This window comes from Centrocercus urophasianus, unplaced genomic scaffold (genome assembly GCF_019232065.1).
Source record: "Centrocercus urophasianus isolate 14NV4802_14NV808 unplaced genomic scaffold, USGS_Curo_1.0 seq_11, whole genome shotgun sequence".
Lineage (NCBI taxonomy): Eukaryota > Metazoa > Chordata > Aves > Galliformes > Phasianidae > Centrocercus > Centrocercus urophasianus.
In genome coordinates, this window is record NW_024884253.1 from 55,396,804 (window position 1) to 55,416,381 (window position 19,578).

The 19,578-nt window shown below is 37.5% G+C and overlaps 1 protein-coding gene across 9 annotated transcripts in view; it reads left to right on the plus strand.

Moving 5' to 3' along the window:
• The window catches only part of ZNF407 (zinc finger protein 407), a 340,478-nt gene that overhangs the window by 208,809 nt on the left and 112,091 nt on the right, over positions 1-19,578 (plus strand). For all 9 annotated transcript variants that reach the window (XM_042838457.1, XM_042838465.1, XM_042838439.1 and 6 more), the window contains 2 exons: positions 1,638-1,721; positions 10,170-10,290. In XM_042838457.1, coding sequence (XP_042694391.1) covers positions 1,638-1,721; positions 10,170-10,290 — 205 coding nt within the window. The remainder of the gene's footprint in view (positions 1-1,637; positions 1,722-10,169; positions 10,291-19,578) is intronic.

Consider the following 19,578-nt stretch of genomic DNA (forward strand, 5'->3'; position numbering starts at 1 on the left):
TTCAGTATGTGATTTTCACGATCCAACTTGGGTCTGGTCTGTAGAACAACAATACAAAGTTTGCCTTATTCTGAAGCAGAACTGAGTGTGTGCCAAACTTATTTCATAGCCTGTCTACCTGGTAGAGGTTTTAAGATCCCATTTTAGTGGCAGGGTTTGGGCTGCCTTGGAAATCTGGAAGGACTTGCCCAGGACCCCTGTGCTGCACTGGCTCTGGTGGGGAGTTGGTTTCTCAGGGCCAGGGTCAGGGATGGGGGGAGAGGTTGGTCCCTGCTGTGTCCCCGGGGAGCTGACTCACTCCTGAGATGGGATCTTGCTTACGTTAATACCACCTGAAGTTAACTGGGACATGGTGCTTTCCAGAAAGTCTGTGTATTATCATGGCTGGGAATAAATGACGTGGAGGTTTCCAGCCCCTCTATCTACACACGAGGAGGACTTGGCAATTTGACACCTGGCCCTTTAAACCAGTCATCTTTTATAGGAACTGAACTGAATTTCCTTCCCCACAGGGAAGAATTTGAAGGAATGAGTTCAGCGTCATTGCCCCATCAGTCCCTTCTCAAGTGTTGCTGTGAGAGGAGACAATTTGGCTCCAAATGACTAATGTGAATGTCTTCCAAAAAATATTTTTAAAATTTCAATCTTACCTGAGGTTACTGAGTCCGCATCTGAGGCTAGCAAGGTAAACCCACAGTGATACACCACGTGGCCTTAATGGGATGAAATTGCCTTGCATGTAAATACATACTGAATAAAAATATTCCTGTGAAATGATAGGCTGAATTTACAGCCAACAAGGAAAAATCTTATCCTCTGTAAAAGAAAAAGAAAAAGAAAAACAAAAAGGGAAAAAACGCTAAACTAAAAACAGAGCATTTACATACTTTTAATGAGGAGTGAGCTTGCCAAGATCTCTCAAATTGTCGCAGAGGTTTGGAATGAAGAATTATCATTTGAAGATGAATAGCATGAGTTGTGCTGCAATTTCAGCAGCAATCCCCAGACCTGTTTTTTTCATGTCATGAAAACTTTAGAAACAGAAATGGAACTGAATTGCCACTGGTACTGAATAACGTGGCTTTTATTGTTGCCTGGGCTTTTCAATATATCCAAGAAAATAATTTAATACTTATTAATAAATAGAAGGTAACTAAAGATGACTGTGATCTACTCTGCTTAAAATTTCTCAGTATCCTTGATTTGTTTGTAAATTCAATATATTTTATTTAAGCAGAATCATATACAGTATATTAACTTTTTTTTTCCAGTTAATCTTTACTCAGCACAGAAAGGCCAGATGTATGGGAATTGTAAAAAATCAGGATATGCATAAAAACTGTTCAAGTGCATAAAGCAGCCCCATCTGGAAGACATCTAACAGAAATGAAGTTGTACAAAACCATTCCATTGATAATAAAGCTAATTTTTATGGGTCTGACAAGTATGTAATTATGTTCAGTGGTGCTTTTCAGATTTTATCACAGTCAATAAACCGCAGTGGTAATTTCATTCCCATTTGACATATTTACATGGAAACATTTGATTGGAGGAATTAGTAACCCTGAAAGCCTTGATAGATATGTTTTAATGATCTGTGACCTCCGCAGTCCCTCATCTGTTTATTGTTGCAACAGGCGAGAAGTCATTCCTCTGTGACCTTTGTGGCTTTGCCGGCGGGACGCGTCATGCCCTCACCAAGCATCGGAGGCAACACACAGGTCAGTAAGGCTGCCTTTACTCCTTGCTATATTTTCTCTGCGCTGGGGAGTAAAGCAAGTGGAGTGGCACATTACAGCACAAATAATACAGCGGTTCATTGTTTACTTTACTTTTTTGTTGTTGTTTTTGTAAGATCTATGTGTCGAAGATCTGCGTCGCTGTGAGTCTGAGGAACTGCTTTTGGGGGGGGGTATTTTTGTTGCTTTTCCTAAGAAAGATAAAATTGTAAAGACTGCCTTTCTTCTTTAAATGACTGCTAAGTATACTGATTTTTTTTTTCAAGGCCCTACTGTGAAGATTTTGCAAGAGTCTGCTAGAACACCCCTGAATGAAAATATAAGACTACATATAGATTAATCCATTATTTTGGACTGAGACGTAGTTGAAAGCTAGCGTTGTTTCAGTTGTCCTTTTGTAATTTTAAGATAGTTTGTAATTAATAACTGCAACTTCAAAAGTTATTACATGCTTAGCATGTAAAGCAGGATTTATCCCCAGAATGAGTAAAGCTTTCCTATCACCTGGTTATAAAAATTTAATATATGGTAAAATTAAATTGGATCTTAGCTTCAGAAGACCAGAGAAAGCGCAAGTATTAAACATTTATTAATACATTTTACCTTAATTGTGGTTTTTAGCAGTTACTAGTAAATGTTTGATTATTTGAGTATTTTGTTCAAACAGAGACAGGAACATCACTGCTCAAACCACTGTAGTTTTTGTTTTACTGAATAGCATGAGGATAATGTAGTATCAGGAATTGCTGCGTGAGTTAAGTGACCATTGTCTAAAGGACAGCGGAAAGAAATGGCTAACAAATGAGAAGCTGTAGTTGTTACATCATGAATTTTCCGTGGGTTTTGCAAAGGAATCTCTGTGGGAGATTTTATTATGTCCCTGAATAAACTAATCTGGATTCAGGACATATACCATCAAAATGCATAATTTCCTGGAGAGCAGCTACTCTCTTTCTTGAGTGCCTGAAGCCATTCTTTTTATCCTGTTTTCAGTTTATTAAGGCAACCATATTTGGAGGAAAATCTGATGCTCACAGAAAGGTGGGGTTTTGCCATGCTATCTGGAAATACCTTTAAGTGGATTTGCTCTCTCTATAAAAACTATAGAAGGCCAAATTTTGTCTGTAATTCTAACTAGGAATCATACTTTAGAATTTTTTTTCTGATAATAAAGAATGTATAATACTGGCAGTACTACCACAGTCAGTTCCCATTCACTGTGGCATGTTTGTGTTATTAAAATGTTCTGTTATGTTTATAGGTTTTGTGTTAATACATTCCATGAATGGCAACGAGCAATTGCAACCCCTGGAGTAAAGTTGTATGCTTCAGTTATAAAAAATGGTTTCTGTTTTTTCTGGAACTTTGAAGAATTTTCACATTGACTAAGTTTATCAGGTCTGGGTTTGGAATGAAAGTGATTTTTTAATTTAATTTAATTTAATTTAATTTAATTTTATTTTATTTTATTTTATTTTATTTTTTTGTAAGTAGAAAGAAATCATTGTTTTCAATTGGATGGGAACTATCCTTTGGTTTTTCATGACCTGCTGTGATACACTGGAATTGTGTCCATGTGTAGGACTCATCGTCAGTGCAGGCACACAGATGGTAAACAAAGATTTCAGCATGGAAAGTGGAAGAAATGGATATTGTTGTCTTACTCTTCTTCTGTTTGCCCATTATGAAAGTGCAGATGTGGTTTATTAGAAATGTCTTTATCATAGGTTATATACTTATGGGTTTGTATCAGTAGGTCACAAACCATTAGAAAAAAAAAAGTATTTCTTGGTTGTCTGTAGTAATGCTGCAAAAATGGTATGCTCCTCATGAAAACCTGTCTGCATCCTGGATGGCATTTTGCCCTTCTTTTGCCAATATGGCAAGGCCTTTTGTGCTGTGATCATAGGGATTCACAGGTTATAGATCACAAAGCTTGCATCTAGCAGGCATAACTTTATATTTTATGTCAGGACTGGAGAGTCGTTATTACTTTGCTATTAACTTTATACTATACAGGACAGTATCTCAGTGGCAGAGGGATCTATCTTTTTGGCATTTATCTGCCTCTGTGGCACAAACAATCATAGATGATTCTTTAGCAGAAAATTATCTGTAGCTTCTATTTGTTTCAAGGAGAATGACACAATCCACCTTTGCCTGCACTGTTGCACTTGCATGGGTTCCCTTGCATTTTCATCCAGTGCACAACTTTATATCAGTTCTTAGCTCTTTGTACCTGTATTTTTTCTTCTGTGTCCCCACTTGACACAATTTTCCCTGAGCAGAATGCCAAAGCAAATTACAGTCAGCTTTGAAAGGGATAGGTATCAAAAATGGTCTAAATGGCTTAAATAATTCCCTACTGTAACACAAACTGTCGAGGGGGCTGACAGAGAATATCTTCCAATCCAAGATTTACTTCTATCACCTGTCAGAGACCCTTGATTCAAGGGCAAATGAGCAAATCCTCAGAGGTAGCTGAGGAGTCTTGACCAGCTTAACAAGCCTCCTCTCATCCCATCCTCAAGGTCTGTGGTGTCCTGACACCCCCAGAGAAACGTTCAGCTGCTCAGATGGATATTTGACACAAGAAGAAGCTGTGGAACTGGCCACTTAGATTTCTGATGCTCTTGCATCAGGGTTTTTCTTACCCTATTTTTCTCTCTTTTTAGACAAGTCTATTTTTTAACAAGGTTATTTAATTCATATTTGTCCCAGTAAGAAAATCAAAACCCACCTAAAGATAGGAAGATAAATAATTTTGCAAATTTTAGTGTTGGCAGACTTTGGAATAAGTTTTAATTCTACAAGGAATTTGAACAATCGTCAGAATTATGTAATAAAAATGCACATATACTCTCTACCAAAAAGATGCGTGAAGCAAACATACTGTATCACCTAATTTGAAGATACTTCACCTTAATCACCGTAATAAGAAATGACATGAAAGAAAAAAAAGAAGAAAAAAAAAAAGAAAAAATATTTCTGTCTCAAAACGAAAATGAGAAAACTCTTAATTTTTGAAGTGTGTTTCTTTTGTTGTTGCTACTGTTTCTCTCTCTTCCTTTCTCTTCCATCCAGCATCACAGTACTTTTCTCTCTGTCTATATTTTTCCTAATAAACTTTGATTTTCTGCTGGAATATGTGGCTTACTCCAGCTGTGCTGATCAGTCATAAGCTGTGTTCTGTTACATGCGACTTACTTTTTTATGTTAGTTAGCACACCTGCATATTGCAAAAAAAAGAAAACCAAAAAACCCCATATTCATTTTCTACACAATGGCAGACTGCGTTTGCTTCTCAGCTGTTTATGGTGGCAACTTCCTGGGAATCGTAGAAGTCCACAGTGGCATAGTGTTAGAGATTACGCGTGCTCACCGACCGCAGCAGCTCTGTGAGAGCTACTCTGAACCTATAGAAATGTTTAAGCACATTGTGTCTTCATCCAGATATTTTCATAACTTTCTGAAGATGGTGGCTTATATTGCTCAGATCTCTATGTGATCGATTCTGCTGAGTCATTTAAAAGTCAATATCATAAAGAAAGTAAATGTAATAATATACGCATTTTTATCCCAATGAGTGACTCACTTTAGGTTTCTAACTCTCATGTGATCTGCTTTTTGACTTTAACGTGTAGTTAGATTACTCAGCACTGAATTTAATATATAATATAGCCTCTTCCCTTCAGCTTCCCCACTGCAGCTTAAAAAAATAATGCTGAATACCACGGAATATGTAGCACAGTTAAGATGACTTTCTGATCTTTTCAACAAGAGGTGAAGTGAAACTTGAAGAGGATCTGTGTTGTTTTTCATTGCCATTTATGCCAACATTTTCAGCACAGTGTGGAACTTAATTCTAGCAAACTAATACCAGTAAATGACATCAAAACTCGGTACCTTAAGACTTTCTCTGTACTTAAATGGAATTGTCTAGTAGATCATTTTTCCTTCCCTTTCTCAGCATACAGACATCAATTATGTTTTAGTATGGAATAACAGCCTCATCAGCTATCATAATTTATCATTAAAAAATTAAATAAAAAAATAAATCAAGGATGTACTTCTTATTATATATCTTATTTGAGAAAAAAAAAATGATGAACAGAATAAAAGCAAATATAATTTGTTTCAATGTACTTCAGCCTTTATTAGCAAGCCTGTAAACACCCTTCCAGGGAACAGCCTCAACAAAACTAGAAATAGTTGGAAATGAAAAGAAGACACCTATAACCAGTAAGCAGGCAACCATAAGCGCGGTCTACTTGTTCCTTAGGTCAAATAATACTTCTAGATTCTTACTGTCCAGCTTAACACATCACATGAACGACAAGTAGGACTAAAAGCAATGGTTTCCTTTTGAGACAACTGGAGTAAAATTTCTTCCATGTTACTAAGAGTCTGATTAATCACTAAAGACTTTCAAATTGCTGGCATCATTAGTGTTGTGGGTTTTTTTCCTTCATTTTTATGAAAGTTGGAACCTCAGTAGGACGTTCATTTAACTGCTTTGTGTAATCTGTAGGTAGAAATTGTCTGGACACTCATGACTGTAAATAAACTCTTGACTTTGCCATCCACAAGTTAACATCTATCACCAAGATTTATAATTTCTGTTCTTGTGTTATTTCACTTTTCCTCTAAAAATTACATGTTGAGAACATAACTGCACGCAGAGTACATCAAGCTATGTTCTGTGTCCTAAAAAGCTCATCAAACAAGAGGCAATATCAGGGAAAACAGGAAGAGGGAAAGAAAAAGGAAGCTGTAATTTGGGATGAAAAGAAAGATAGATGCTTAAAGAAATCAGTGCAGAATTTGAACGATACATTTTCAGAGAGGCAAGAGATAAGAAATACCAACTTAGTGACAATGTTTTAAAAGCAATAGAATGCGCAGAGCTGACAAGGCTAGCTGGTTAGCAGCAGTCTTAATTAGTGCCTGCTAAATACAGACCAACGCTCCCCATCGTTTCACCCTTTTATTGGTTTATTTCCATATTTTGTTGGAGATGAAATTTTGTATGACTGTTGACTTAGACAACTGATATTTTTCAGAAGTGCTCACAGTGCTGTTGAAAAAGCAAAACCATTTCCTGTTTCATGACAATATGGTTAGGAGTCATGTTTTCTTTAAGTGCTTATGTAAAAACCTAAATAATGACAAAGAAACGATATAGGGTCTTTAATTTTGGTATCTATGCCCTTCATTCTTTTCCCGTAGAGCTTCTTTACCACTGGGACAGTCTGGGGCACCTGTCTTTCTCTTTCATGTGTTTAATATTGATAAATTAGAGGTGATGAGGCATGAAGAAGTTTTCTGTACTGGTACAGGATGGTGTCCAGTTTGACCTATTGTCACATTTTAGATACAATATTTTATAATTATTATACTTATGTATATTTTATATTGTTTTTCATTGAATCGTAGAATGGTTTGGGTTGGAAGGGACCTTTAAGTTCCATCCCCCTGCTGTATGCAGGGACCTTGTTGTTCAAAGCCCCATCCAGCCCTGCCTTCAGTGCTTCCAAGGAGGGGGCTTCCCAACTGCACTGGGCAACCTGTTCCAGTGTCTCACCATTCTCAGAGTGAAGAATTTCTTCCTGATATCTAGTCCAAATCTACCCTCTTCCAGTTTAAAGCCGTTTCCCCTTGTCCTGTCACTACCTGCCCTTGTAAAATGTCCCTCCCCAGCTTTCCTGGAGGCCTCTTCAGGTACTGGAAGGCTGCTCTAATGGGCCCTGAGCCTTCTCTTCTTCTAGTCATTTTAGGATTTCTGTTATTTTAATTTTATATTAATTATATCCTTTCCTGAGGGTGATTGAGAATCCTTCTGGAATGTTTCATGGCAGCCACTATAAAAAATCAAATTAAGTTCATTGCCTGAAATGTCTGAAGGTAGGAATGGGAGAAGGAAAATCAGGACACAGACTGATAGAGAACGTTCTCTCCTAAAGATAGCAGAGAAAAAGAAAATAAGTAGCAGAAAGTACTGCTGCTGCAGCTCTTCAGAACACTCCTCATCCCCAAATCAAAGAAATACCCACGATCTTCTTTTAGACTTTTTCTAGTGTACATAACAACCCGGTTAATTTTTTTTTATTTTTATTATTATTTTTTTTTTTTGTATAATAAATACCTTTCCCATTGTGCAGCTGCTAAGAATTATCAGCCATGCTAGGCAGTCATTTTTTTTCCCCAGTTTGGTCAGCTTCTGTTCTGTGGTGCTGCTGTGATGTATTTTCTGTCAGGTTAAATTTATACATCGTCCACTTGACAGGAGCAGTTAGCCACAAGGATTTCCTAAGGAGAAGCTTCCTGGAGCGCTAGGGAAGGATTATCATTTTTCTTCTGGACACTGTGGACTTTCTAGGCCCTCCTAGCTTCGTGGGTTCTCACTCATCTGTCAGCTCAACTGGCGCAGCTCAGCAGAGCGGCAGGCCTTCCCCAGCATATCTTCCACCAAAAGGCAAACTAAAACTCCCCTCTTAGTTCAGACCTGGTTTTTACCAAGGGTGCGAGGTCACAAAGTACAAATGCATTTTAAAGTAAGTAATTTTAAATAAGCACCAGTGCTACCTAAAAAACTTGTAGCTTTACTACTTGGACTTCAAAATGTTACTATCTTCAATGCTATAAAGTAGCATAAATCATACACACAAAATTGTAAGTTCAAGAACAGGTTATGTTGCTAGGGAGTCTGCAGCCTCCTAGAGAGTTCCATTGAAGATGAAGCCAACACCATGCAAGCTGCTGAAAGAATCAGTTTCTCCAGAGCTGAGGGTCTGTGTCTGAAAAGAAAACATTTAGGGCAGAAGAAGACGCTTTATGGCAGTCTAAATTCGTCCAGCGTGGAGACTTCTGCATTGTGTCCTGTCCCTTCACCTTTCCTTGTGTCATGGAACAGTAAGTGAAAAACAGTAGTTGAAATTCTCTGCTCCAGCTGTTAGAAGCAATTATTCCAACTCTTTATGGAGCTTTCAGAAGCTGCTCCATTGTCTGTCCTTACAGGCTTTCCAGGCCTTGAATTTCCTTTTCCCTTTGGAGGGGAAGGGGGAAAAAAAGCACTCTACAAGAATGAGAAATACAGATTTCTATGTCTTCTCAGAATTCTGGCAAAGTTTCCTTGGAAGTCTTGATTGTTTCATGCTTTAACCACAATTGAAAAGTCTAGCTTGGAGGCATGGCCATTTAGGAGTAGCCTTTTGCTTGTGATGGGACTGCTGGTGGTGGGTTTCTGCTGTCACTCTGAAAACTCCAAACTGTACTTGCTTTGAGATGGGAGGTTCAGCTTTGAAACTACCTATTCTAAACCACTGAACAGCCTGCAAGGTAGATGTCTATCCCTATCTGTTCTAATTAGACTTCTTAATTGGGGATGTTGATTCCTTATGTAACCTTTAAGATATAAATACTTCAGAAGGCTTCCGCAATAAGATCAGGATTGCTTGTGTTAGGAGCTGCCTTCTGTCTTCTGCACACAAAAAGAAACCTTCTCTCGAAGTGGTAATTATATGTGCCTGTAAGCCACACAGAACATTTCTGGAGCAACTAGGTGGAAAAATGTGATGCAGGTGTCTGAGCTGGGCTTCACAGTATGCATATCTGTCATTGAGATTTTATCTTACTCAGAGTGCTCCACCCCTTAACTGGAATGGAAAAATGCTCTTAAAATAACTTGTAAGCTAGAACACAGATTTTTATCTTCCTTTAATTAGTAGTTCTCTAGAAATTTCCAGTGCTGCTGCACATTCAGCAGAGATTGAATTTTAGTCTTCTGAAATTTTAGTCTAGGTTTTGTTTGTTTTTGTGGGGGTTTTTTTCATTAACATTTCAGATCCTGCTGAAATTGGCCCACTGTTCAGAAAAGCAGGAAGGGTAGAGGAATAGAGGCAAGAGAAGGATGAAGCACTGAGTTCTGGTTCATGTTTTCAGTTCTGTTTATGCATGAAAAAATGCAGAAGAGATTAAAAACACCCACAGATGTTTCTTCTAAGAGATGTTCACTTCTGGGGACTGAATGTGTGCTCTGGACTGATTTCTCACCTGTCTCCAAAAGCATTGCTTTCTAGGCTGAGTGACCCGTCTTCAACAGAAGATGCAGGATGAGAGAAAGGCCTGCCTCTAGGTGAAGATGCTTTTATGGCACATGGCCCGTGTGACACATTTGCCCTGTTTCAGTGCAGATCTTTCTCATCTTTTTGCTGTTGTCACACCACATGGGAATTCAGCCAGTTACTGATGTATATGATATAGCAAAAGCAGGATTTTGTCGTTAATGCATTCAATTTGGAAGTGTATTTTGTATTTGCTGTTGTGATGTGAACTAAAATCTGTCCCAAGGGGTTTGTCAAAAAATTAGATTTGTTTGCCTTTTTTGGTGATAAAAGCTGATAATACAAATCTTCTTTTGTCACTTTCTAGGAGAGAAACCATTCAAATGTGATGAGTGCAACTTTGCTTCTACAACACAATCACATCTGACACGACATAAGCGTGTCCATACTGGAGAAAAGCCTTACAGATGTCCCTGGTGTGACTACAGGTAATGAGTCATTAACTAAAGCATGATGAGAGAAGGGTTAAGGTGATCAGGCGAGGTTCATTTGAAGTCACCAATAAAAATATATTGCCATTAAAACACCATCAGGGCAACGGTAATTGCATATTAAATTAGGAGCTAAATTTAAAAACTTAGTCTTCAGTATTTAAGTATTACTTTATAAAGAAAAACAAATGATGGGAAACCTTTTAGTGGTAACACTGCAGTGTTGAGTGTTTGTTTCACAGCTGCTCTAGTGCCTGTTAGAATTCTCCACGGTGAGACCACTTATCTGCACTGCCTTTTCAAATCAGTTACAGTTTTGAAATTTTTTCGGTTGAGTTGCAACCATTTCACCAAATCAGGAAAAGTCCCCTAAAAAGCTTAGCAACCTCAATACTTGTCAGACTTTTACTACAGTTAGAAGTAACTGGAGCTAGTAAAAGTACTACAGTACTTCTTCTGGTTCAGTTTTCCTTCTCTTTGCCAGCCAAGCTGATTGGATGAGAGTGGCTGTAGCATGGCAAAGTCTCCTTTGTTACACCACAAAACCCCACTCTATTAGGACAGTAGATTTGGTTATCAAAAATCACATGAATGAACAGTTAAGAATACTTGCTGTGCTCATTCCGTGTGTCTTTTGTCTTTTGTTCATGATCGACTAGTTTATAATGGTCTCATCTTGTTTCATAGGTAATTATTTAGTTTTCTTGAACGTACTTCTCCTACAGTCTTTAGTACCTTGCAGTGAGGTGAGTGGTGTATGTGCATTATAATACATAGAAGCCATTCATAAGCAATTACAAGAATTGATGTTCAAATACTTCTTAAAAAAATTGGTACCTTATTTGATAAGTGGCGTATGACTGTGTAATCAGATGCATGTGCTGTGATGCACACACACAAGAGAAGAAAGTTAAATATCTGATTTTACCACAGAGTATTTTTTATTTTCTTTTAATGCTGAGCATACAACTGTAATGTTCATTTAGTGTAAGTTTTAACGTACTTTCCTAAAACAAGATTATTTAACAAAGGCTAGCCACTCTTGTAATACGTGGTTTCAGAGTATTTATGAGTCACTTTATAGAAAGCTTCTGTACAGAAAGCTTCCGTCAGCAATCATATTGTTTCTCTACAAAAATTTTTCTTGGTTTGTGCATATTATATGAATGTATTACAAACTCTACCTGTTGATCTCCCATTAAGTTACTGCCTAGAACTGTAAAGAACTGTGTTTGATAACCTGGAGGTTGACTTCCATTTATGTGCTTCTTCCTTAAGCTATCACCCCACACCCTTTTTCATTTCTTCCAAAAATAGTTATTCTCTTGGCTTCAGTAAGTCGTTTAAGAAGGATACGTGTTTTTGTATTTGTCAGAGTGGTTATGTTAAAAGACCTGTGTTGAAAGAAGCAAGAGCTTGTAAAGTAACTGCATGGCATGATCTGCAGTAACGAAGGTAAAAAGAGTGCTGTCTCTTTTAGGCTGCATGTTTGAGGCCTAATCTTGTAGTCATCTACTTTTATGAGCCATCTTGGTTGGGAACAATACCTTTATTACAGAATGAGGTTGAGATGGGTTATGCTTCTGTGAGCTTCTGATCTGGGGACGCTGCAGTATGGGGGCATCATGGGCATGCATCGAAGCCTGCCGTTTGAAGTTTCTCACGCTCCCGTACTGAGTGGATGCATTTCCCTTGCTATGGCAAAATAACTGTAATGCTCTATTTAATGAAAGACTAGAAAATTTTTTTCTTCAGGTGTACGCTTTTCTGCATGGGATAGAATTTCAAGAAATGACAGGATTTTGTGTTTTGTTATATTGGATGTTATTAGAGAAGAAGCAAAAATAACTCACCCATTTTATTAGTATTAAGAAGAAATGTGTAAGACCCCCTACCTCTCTATTATTGAAAAATAAATGTTTCATGATAATAGGATGCTAGTTTCCATTCCTCACAGGCCAATTCTGACTCTTTGGGGGCAGGTCTCTACAGATACCAGCTGATGCAGTTTTGATTCTGCAGGAAACTCGTTCTGAGCTCAGCTGAAAAACATCTGGCAGGGATGAAGCAGTGAGAGCTGTTCTGCTGCTGCTGCATACTCACAGAGGTGATGAGGCACTGTGTAGCTGTGAGGAGCCAGTGAGGGGCTGCTGTATTTATTAGCCCAGCAGTCCTGCTTTTGCCTGCCAGTTTCCACAGTCCTGGGATATTATCCAGCCTTGTTGGCAAGCATGTTTTATGTGCTCTATCCACCTCTTTCATTTTTTCTCTCTTGTTTTTGCTTTATTGTATTTTTAAGGGGCTAACATGTTGCCTCCTTGTCAATTTGCCTCCTTGTCAACTCAGACTGTACTATCTATTTTCCCGAAGAGGTATTAGCAGCTCTGTAAATAGTGTCCTTCACACCAGTTCAGCAGATTGTACTTACTCTTGTGAATGTCACCTACAGAAACATGAAATCAAGATTTTAAATTCTGCTGACCTAGTGATAAAATTCACCCCTGTGTCTAGAGACTGAGCTCTCACTTTGGTGACTTCAGCTCAGCCCGTGTGAGGAGAGTTCATCCAGGCTATTTCAGATGTTGCTGTTTAGTGCTGCTTGGCAACTGCAGGCTCTTTAATGAGCTTTGTAGTTTCAGTGAGAGGAATATTCCTTATTTTGTGTGTGCATCTGGGGCAGTCTTGTTGGCACTATCACAGAGTCTCCTTTCACTGGGAAGTAGAGTGAGCTCTGTATGCCATGAAGTAGTTTGGTACTCTTGATTAAACAGTCTCTGTATAGAAGATACTGTAATTACTCTTGTCTAGCTCATCAGTGTTCAGAGGGTTTATACAGGTTGCTGATTTCAAGGTTTTTCATTCTTCAGGTAGAAGTTGTGAACCAGTGTGAGTTAGGTGAGCAAAAATCTAGCTTACCTTAGCTTGAAGTGCAGAAAGGCAAACTAGGAAAAGGAAAAAATTAGGAACTGTTATGAAAATCAGTCATTTGTGACTATACAGGCTCCCATAACTTCTTTCTTAGCTATAAAAACTAAAGTGAGGTAGACTCTGGGGAAAAAGATTCTGGCTGCAATGGAACAGAAAAGGGAATTTGCTCCCTATATAACTTGCAGCATGGGAAAGTCTTTTCTTAACCAGGAAAAGACATGAATGGATGTGGTTTTCCCAAGTGAATAATAAATTAATCCAAGGTTTCTATCGCACAGATTTCATACTCTCAGTGACATGCATATTCCCAAAAAGGAAACGGGAAATTTTGGTCAGTTTATTTCATTGAGTTGCTTTTATAACCTCTGTTTATGAGTGTAAGTAAATGTTCCTGCACAACTGATTTCTTTCACCTCTATTTTTGTACTCAAAGTGTTTAGTATTTATTTTTACCTAAATCTTTAGTATACTGCTAACACAAAAACTTTTACTTCTCTCTGTAGCAGTATGCAACTTCTACTAATGGTTACTATTAGAAGTTATATTTTCAGGCTAGTTTTTAAAATACAATTTCTTTTAAAGGGAGAAAAGTGTATATCATAAAATGTTGTTGAAACTTTTAACTTCTGTATTTTTAACATTTATAATTTAAAGTCAGCTTCATCCTACTTAGACTCAAAAAAATAAAAAGAAGCACATTTGTACCTTGCATTTACTTTTACAAATCAGTGTGTTTCTACATTCTCTGGCAGTGTGCTTCATCACGCAAAAATATTCATTCACTCCTAATTAAAGTTCTCTGCAATTTTATAATATGGAATTGGTCTCATAGGGCCCTACACTACCATTATATATGCAATGCATATTTTATATTTCTGAGTCGTTTACAAAAGATGTTTTATGTGACTAAAGTTTTTAGATTGCATGGTCCAAGAGTAATACTGTCAAAAATGCTGTTTGCATTTTATGATGGGAAGAATAAGAAGTGAAGTCATGCAGCCTCATGAAACTGAATAATGCCGGTGGACTTCAGCTAATTTCTGAAGCTGTTGGTTGTATATTATATGTCCCGACTTGTAATTTAAAAACCTGCGATACATTCAGGGACCTGACTTTAACCTGATTTCAGAAGTGCTAAACTCCTCTCCTCTACATCCAGTGATGTCAATGAAAGATGCCAATATACAGCATTTTCAAAAATTAAACAAGTTGTTTGCCTACAGCAAAGAATTTGTCAGGACTGAAGAGTTCATTTTAGTTATACGTTAGGCTTGAAGTATAAGTCTGTCTAAGTATATACTGATTTTCCATGTAAGTATCAGAGCTTCTTAGACAAATAATAGCTGACGTTCAAGTGTGAGTGAGGGAAGTGTTTAAGTGCAAAATGGGTTTGGATTACTTTGTTGTGGGGTTCAGCCTCAACCTTTAATTGAGATTTGTTCAGCATTCAGGACAATCACCAGCTTAGTTTCGTGTTACGGGAACAGTACTGCTACTTTCAACCATGAGGTTGTGGGACAGGTATGATGTTAACATACTGTACGCAATCCTGCGCTGTAATTAAAGTCAACGTCTCTTGTTTCTCTGAGACTTCGCTGCATGGTTTAATTTTGCATGGAGTACCTGCAGTGGTGAGAGGAAGAAAGGAATGGAGGACAGCATCCAGGGGAATGGTGGTGTTCCGCAGTCAGAGATAAGAGGGTTTAGAATCTTTATAAATCAAACAGCCAGGCCAGCAAAACAGCATGAATTCCATAAATGCAGCATTCTGTGAAGTATATGACTTGTGAAGGATGCCTTACAAGACTGAGAATAAATAGCATACATTTTTAATATAATTATGTAAACTAAAATAAATATTTTACATTTATTATGCATAATAAAATAATTAGACAACGTTCTGCAAGGGATTATGGCATCTGAAATTCCAAGTGCAGAAGGATTCATTGCGCACTCTGAGCGGCAGCGGCAGCATGACTTAGGGGAGCGGCTCCACAGGGGCCACTTTTCTTTCTTTGGACAGCATCCCCTGGGAGTTCCTATTTCGCTCTGACTTACAGTATATGTTCATAAGATGTAAAGACCAGTTTATAATACTCACCAGGATTTGTACCTAAGTCACAAGAATGTGCAAAGTAAGTGTTTTTTCACCATTTATTTTGGTGTATTTAATAACCTTTAGTTGTCTTGATATCACTGCATCAGCTGCACGCTATTCCCTGGTTATATCAAGGATAACGAGGGACCACTTTAAATGCTGAGGTAACGGTATGCACTTATTCACAGCAAAGCTTCTGCATAAAATGATGAAGCAGTGTATTTATCATTCAGATGTTAGCATTAATATGCACTGTTTTCCAGTGAAATTTCATATGCGTGCGCAGGAAATAAGGAGGTTATGCTGCTGTTTGGAGCGTTAGGTTGATGAGGATGCTGAGAGGCAGCCACCACTTCACTACGAAAGAACACTTCTTTGTATTTCACAAAGGCAGAATTGGACAAAAATGTGCTTATACTTCATACTAAAAAGAATCTGCTAGGACAATAACGCATGCATGTAACAGAGCACGCTGGGCTTTCAGGAAGCATTAAAGCTTCCTTTGTGATCCAGAGCAGGAGTTGAGGCTATCCAGTGCACTGTGCTAGCAGCCTTATAAACAAATGAAGATGAAAGTTTAGAGAGAACTTCTGTCAGTGCATGGGCATAGTGCCCAGATGCAAACTCCTACGAGTATTGTTCAGCACTTACTTTTTAGTAAACATTCAGATAAAATATTTGATAGTATTTCTATTAATCTGGAATAAAATATACTGTAGCATTGAAGGGTATAAAAGAAAAGGTTTGAAAAAAAAATCCTAGAGATACAAAGGCTATCATTATTCCTTTTATAATGTTTCTGTTACTCGAGAAAACTTTTCTTATTCACCTTAGCTATAGCAGATAAAGACTTAAGCTCTACAGAAACATTTTCAGGATTGCTTTTAGTAGTTACTGTCTCACCTTGCTGTTCACTTTGGTCTTTGGCTCCAAACTTTTCTCATGCGGCCTCTCCCCTGCTGAACTGATGCATCAGTTTTTGGATTGAAGCCCAACAACCTTAACCCAAAGCCTGAAGTATTTGGTATCTTGAAAATATGAATAAAAGCACTTCATGCAGTGGACAGGTTAATCTAATATCTTCTGCCGCTGCATTTTATCTTCTCTCTGTCCTCACACATCTTTTTCTCTATTCCATGTAATCATCACTGTCTTCTCTCTTTCTTCTTAAGGAACATAAACATGTTAAAATAAATATACCCATATTTATATTTAATAAATAGTTAATGTTTATAAATCTGGAAAACCTGCATGTATTTCAAAGTAAAATAATGTTCAATAGGTTGTAGCTTGATATTAAATCAATTTTGGATGTTAAACTTGAGATGAATGGGAAGGCTATGGTCTTACTATAGCTTTCAGCAAGAAAGACTTGTAATTTCCTATTCTTGCAGTGGTCCTGATAAAAATGTGCAGTTCTTCTTTCATGTCTACAAATAGACTTTCACTTCTTGGAATAATTTGATCTAAAACTAATCATGGGAATCATAGGTTAATTAATATGACTCTTTTAAGTAGTTTAAAAAAATGGAAGTGACTATACATGTTTTCTTCACTCATGCCTGTAAAGGTAGAATTTTAGCAAACCTTAATTTTTTTTCCTTTTTTCCATTCCTTAATCCCCGTTTCAGTCATTATAAAGAGGCAACAGCTATCTTTGGGTCAAGGAATTACTGTTATTGCTCACTACCTCAGTGGTAGTTATCAATCTTTGAAAAATGCTCCGGTAGCTTTGGAAGCATCAGAGCTGAAACTCATACAGAAGTCTGTTGTGTTATGTATTGTTTATTGTCAAGACAATATGGCTTTTACTATGTAAAAAAGTCTATATAGTAACTCTGTCTTTGTAGCGACATCCCCACTGTCTCTTCCATCCCATCATATGTCTCATACAAAACAAGCTAAAATGTTAGGAAGTAGTAGAAAACAAATTCTGTTCAGAAGCAGTTCTAAAAAGGGTGTAGCTTAGTGCAAAGGTGAGAGAAATATATTAGGTATTTGCACTTTAAATACTGATACAAATGCTAAGGTAAGAATTGTTGCACAGAAGATGAAGGAAGGACAAATAACAGGTGCTTTCCAGGGGTAACGGTGGAGTAGGGCAGCACTGAGGCTTCCAGGCAGAGCATGTGCCTGGTTATTTAGGTTACTTGGGTTGTTTGGGTTATTTAGGTTTACTCCATTTGTTTGTTTGTTTTCAATCTCTCACATAATATTATCTGTATCTGAATTTTAATTCTTTAGTTTCTTTTAGAATGAGCTGTTTTAATAAGGAAAAACAATCAAGGGAAAACAAAAGCCAGAATCCAAAACATATGAAAATGATTGTCCTGTGTTCTTAGATGCTAAAGCAATTGCTTTTCATTTTGCATCCTCGAAGGAAAGGTGAGGTTTCTATGCAGATTATGTACAGCAAGGCCCAGTGTGCATAGAGAAACAAACTTGTGCAGCACTGCTCTCCCTTCTCCCACTCACACAGGCATTCCTGTGTATTTCCCCACCTCCTTCTGCAAATCATCTGAAATAGGAGGGGAGTGGGAACTGAACTGAATGGGAAATAGGTTCTGCTGTTCAAAGCCTAAGCGCAAATTGCTTCCTCCTCCTGAAGTAAAGAGGAGATTGGAAAATGACTTTTGACTCTCACAAACTGGCAGGATCTCCCCATTGCTCTCAGCAGTACACTGGTAAGTTGCTTCATGCCACAGGCCAGCTGACTTACAGTCTTGTTCTGGTTTGCTTTTCTTTCTACTTAGTCAAACTGCCCGGTTCACCATGATGCCTTAATACAGCTCTGTACACATAGCTGTGTGCTTTTAAATAGTACTTGAAACTGGTACTTCTGATGATGATCTTCAGCGTTGCTATCTATTTGTATTTCTAGTGTTGATATCATTACAAACACACATACAGAACTAGAAATTCTGTAGTTCATAATACTGTAAATCTCTTTGTGTTATAATCTCAGAAATAGATCAAGTGGTTCGACTGATATCATAAACCACCTAAGCTTCATCCTCCTAATTTATTGAGATACTACAAGTACAATTAAAATATCCTATTTATACTTTCATACTTATCATGTAGCTGCACACTCCTTCAATGCCTGTTCAAGCTAATTATGGGTTCTCTCTAACAGCTCCACAAGGAACATCGTTTATTCTGTTAGAAATGAGGTGTGGAAGATCTTCTCACCCTGAGCTTCCTCAAGATATTTCGGTTAGAAATTTTGCATGTGTCATCTACAGGACAAACAACACATTCAAATCATTTTGAAATTCTAGAAGTTACTGAGAGAGCATCATAATGAATTCTTCAGTTCTGATGATTTTTTTCATTATGAAAATACATTATTTCTTAAATTTTTTGTTACAAGCCCTTGGTAAGATACTGAGTCATTTCCATTAGTAAATACTGGAAATATCTGCTATAGGTATTTTAAAATATAAACAAGCCATTAGTGATTTGTTTTCTTTTCAGGAAGAAGGTGTGTCTTTAGGTCAAAAAGGCAATTTTTATAAATCAGTTGAGGATTGATTTTTAGCTTGGTTTCCCTAACTTATTCTGAGCCTTGCACCAAACCATCCATCCACCTTCTGTCATATTCTTTAATGACTTCTAAAGCTGTTGGCCAGTTTCAGTTGAAATTAACACACCATAGTAGTTGCTGAGATAATCTAAATTCTTCCACCTTTCTTGAAAGAGGTGGATAAGGAAAGAAAAGAAAAAATCCACTGAGGAGCAGGCGGGCAAAATTCAGCATTCATACCTTCTCCTTTCTTACAATCAGACAGTGTCTGTTAGCCTCGCCACCTACCACAGCTGTTTTGTTGGCCTAGTGGGAGTTTCTTGAAGGATGTGTTGGGGAGCTGCTGTTGCTGCATTGGGACATTTAGTTAACAGAGCAAGAATACATAGGAAACCATGCATCAGTTGTTGCAACACTCATCCATCAATGAGTTTGAGCTCAAAATTAACTGCTTAAACTGACAGGACAAGTCATTTTATAAGAATGTTGAAACTTAATGGGCATGTTTAAGAATAAAGAGAAAACACACAGCTATCTGTATTTTTCCTTATAAAAGAGGTTATTTGGAAGGGATTTATAGCCCTGAGATGGAGAGCATTGACTTTTTTTTTTTTTTTTTTTTTTTTCAGTTGGTGAGTCAGAAAAATCTTCTCATTACAGACATTTCCCATACTTCTTTTCAGGTCACATGCTGATGAACTGTGATGTAACACATAAGTCTAAAGAAGAAAAG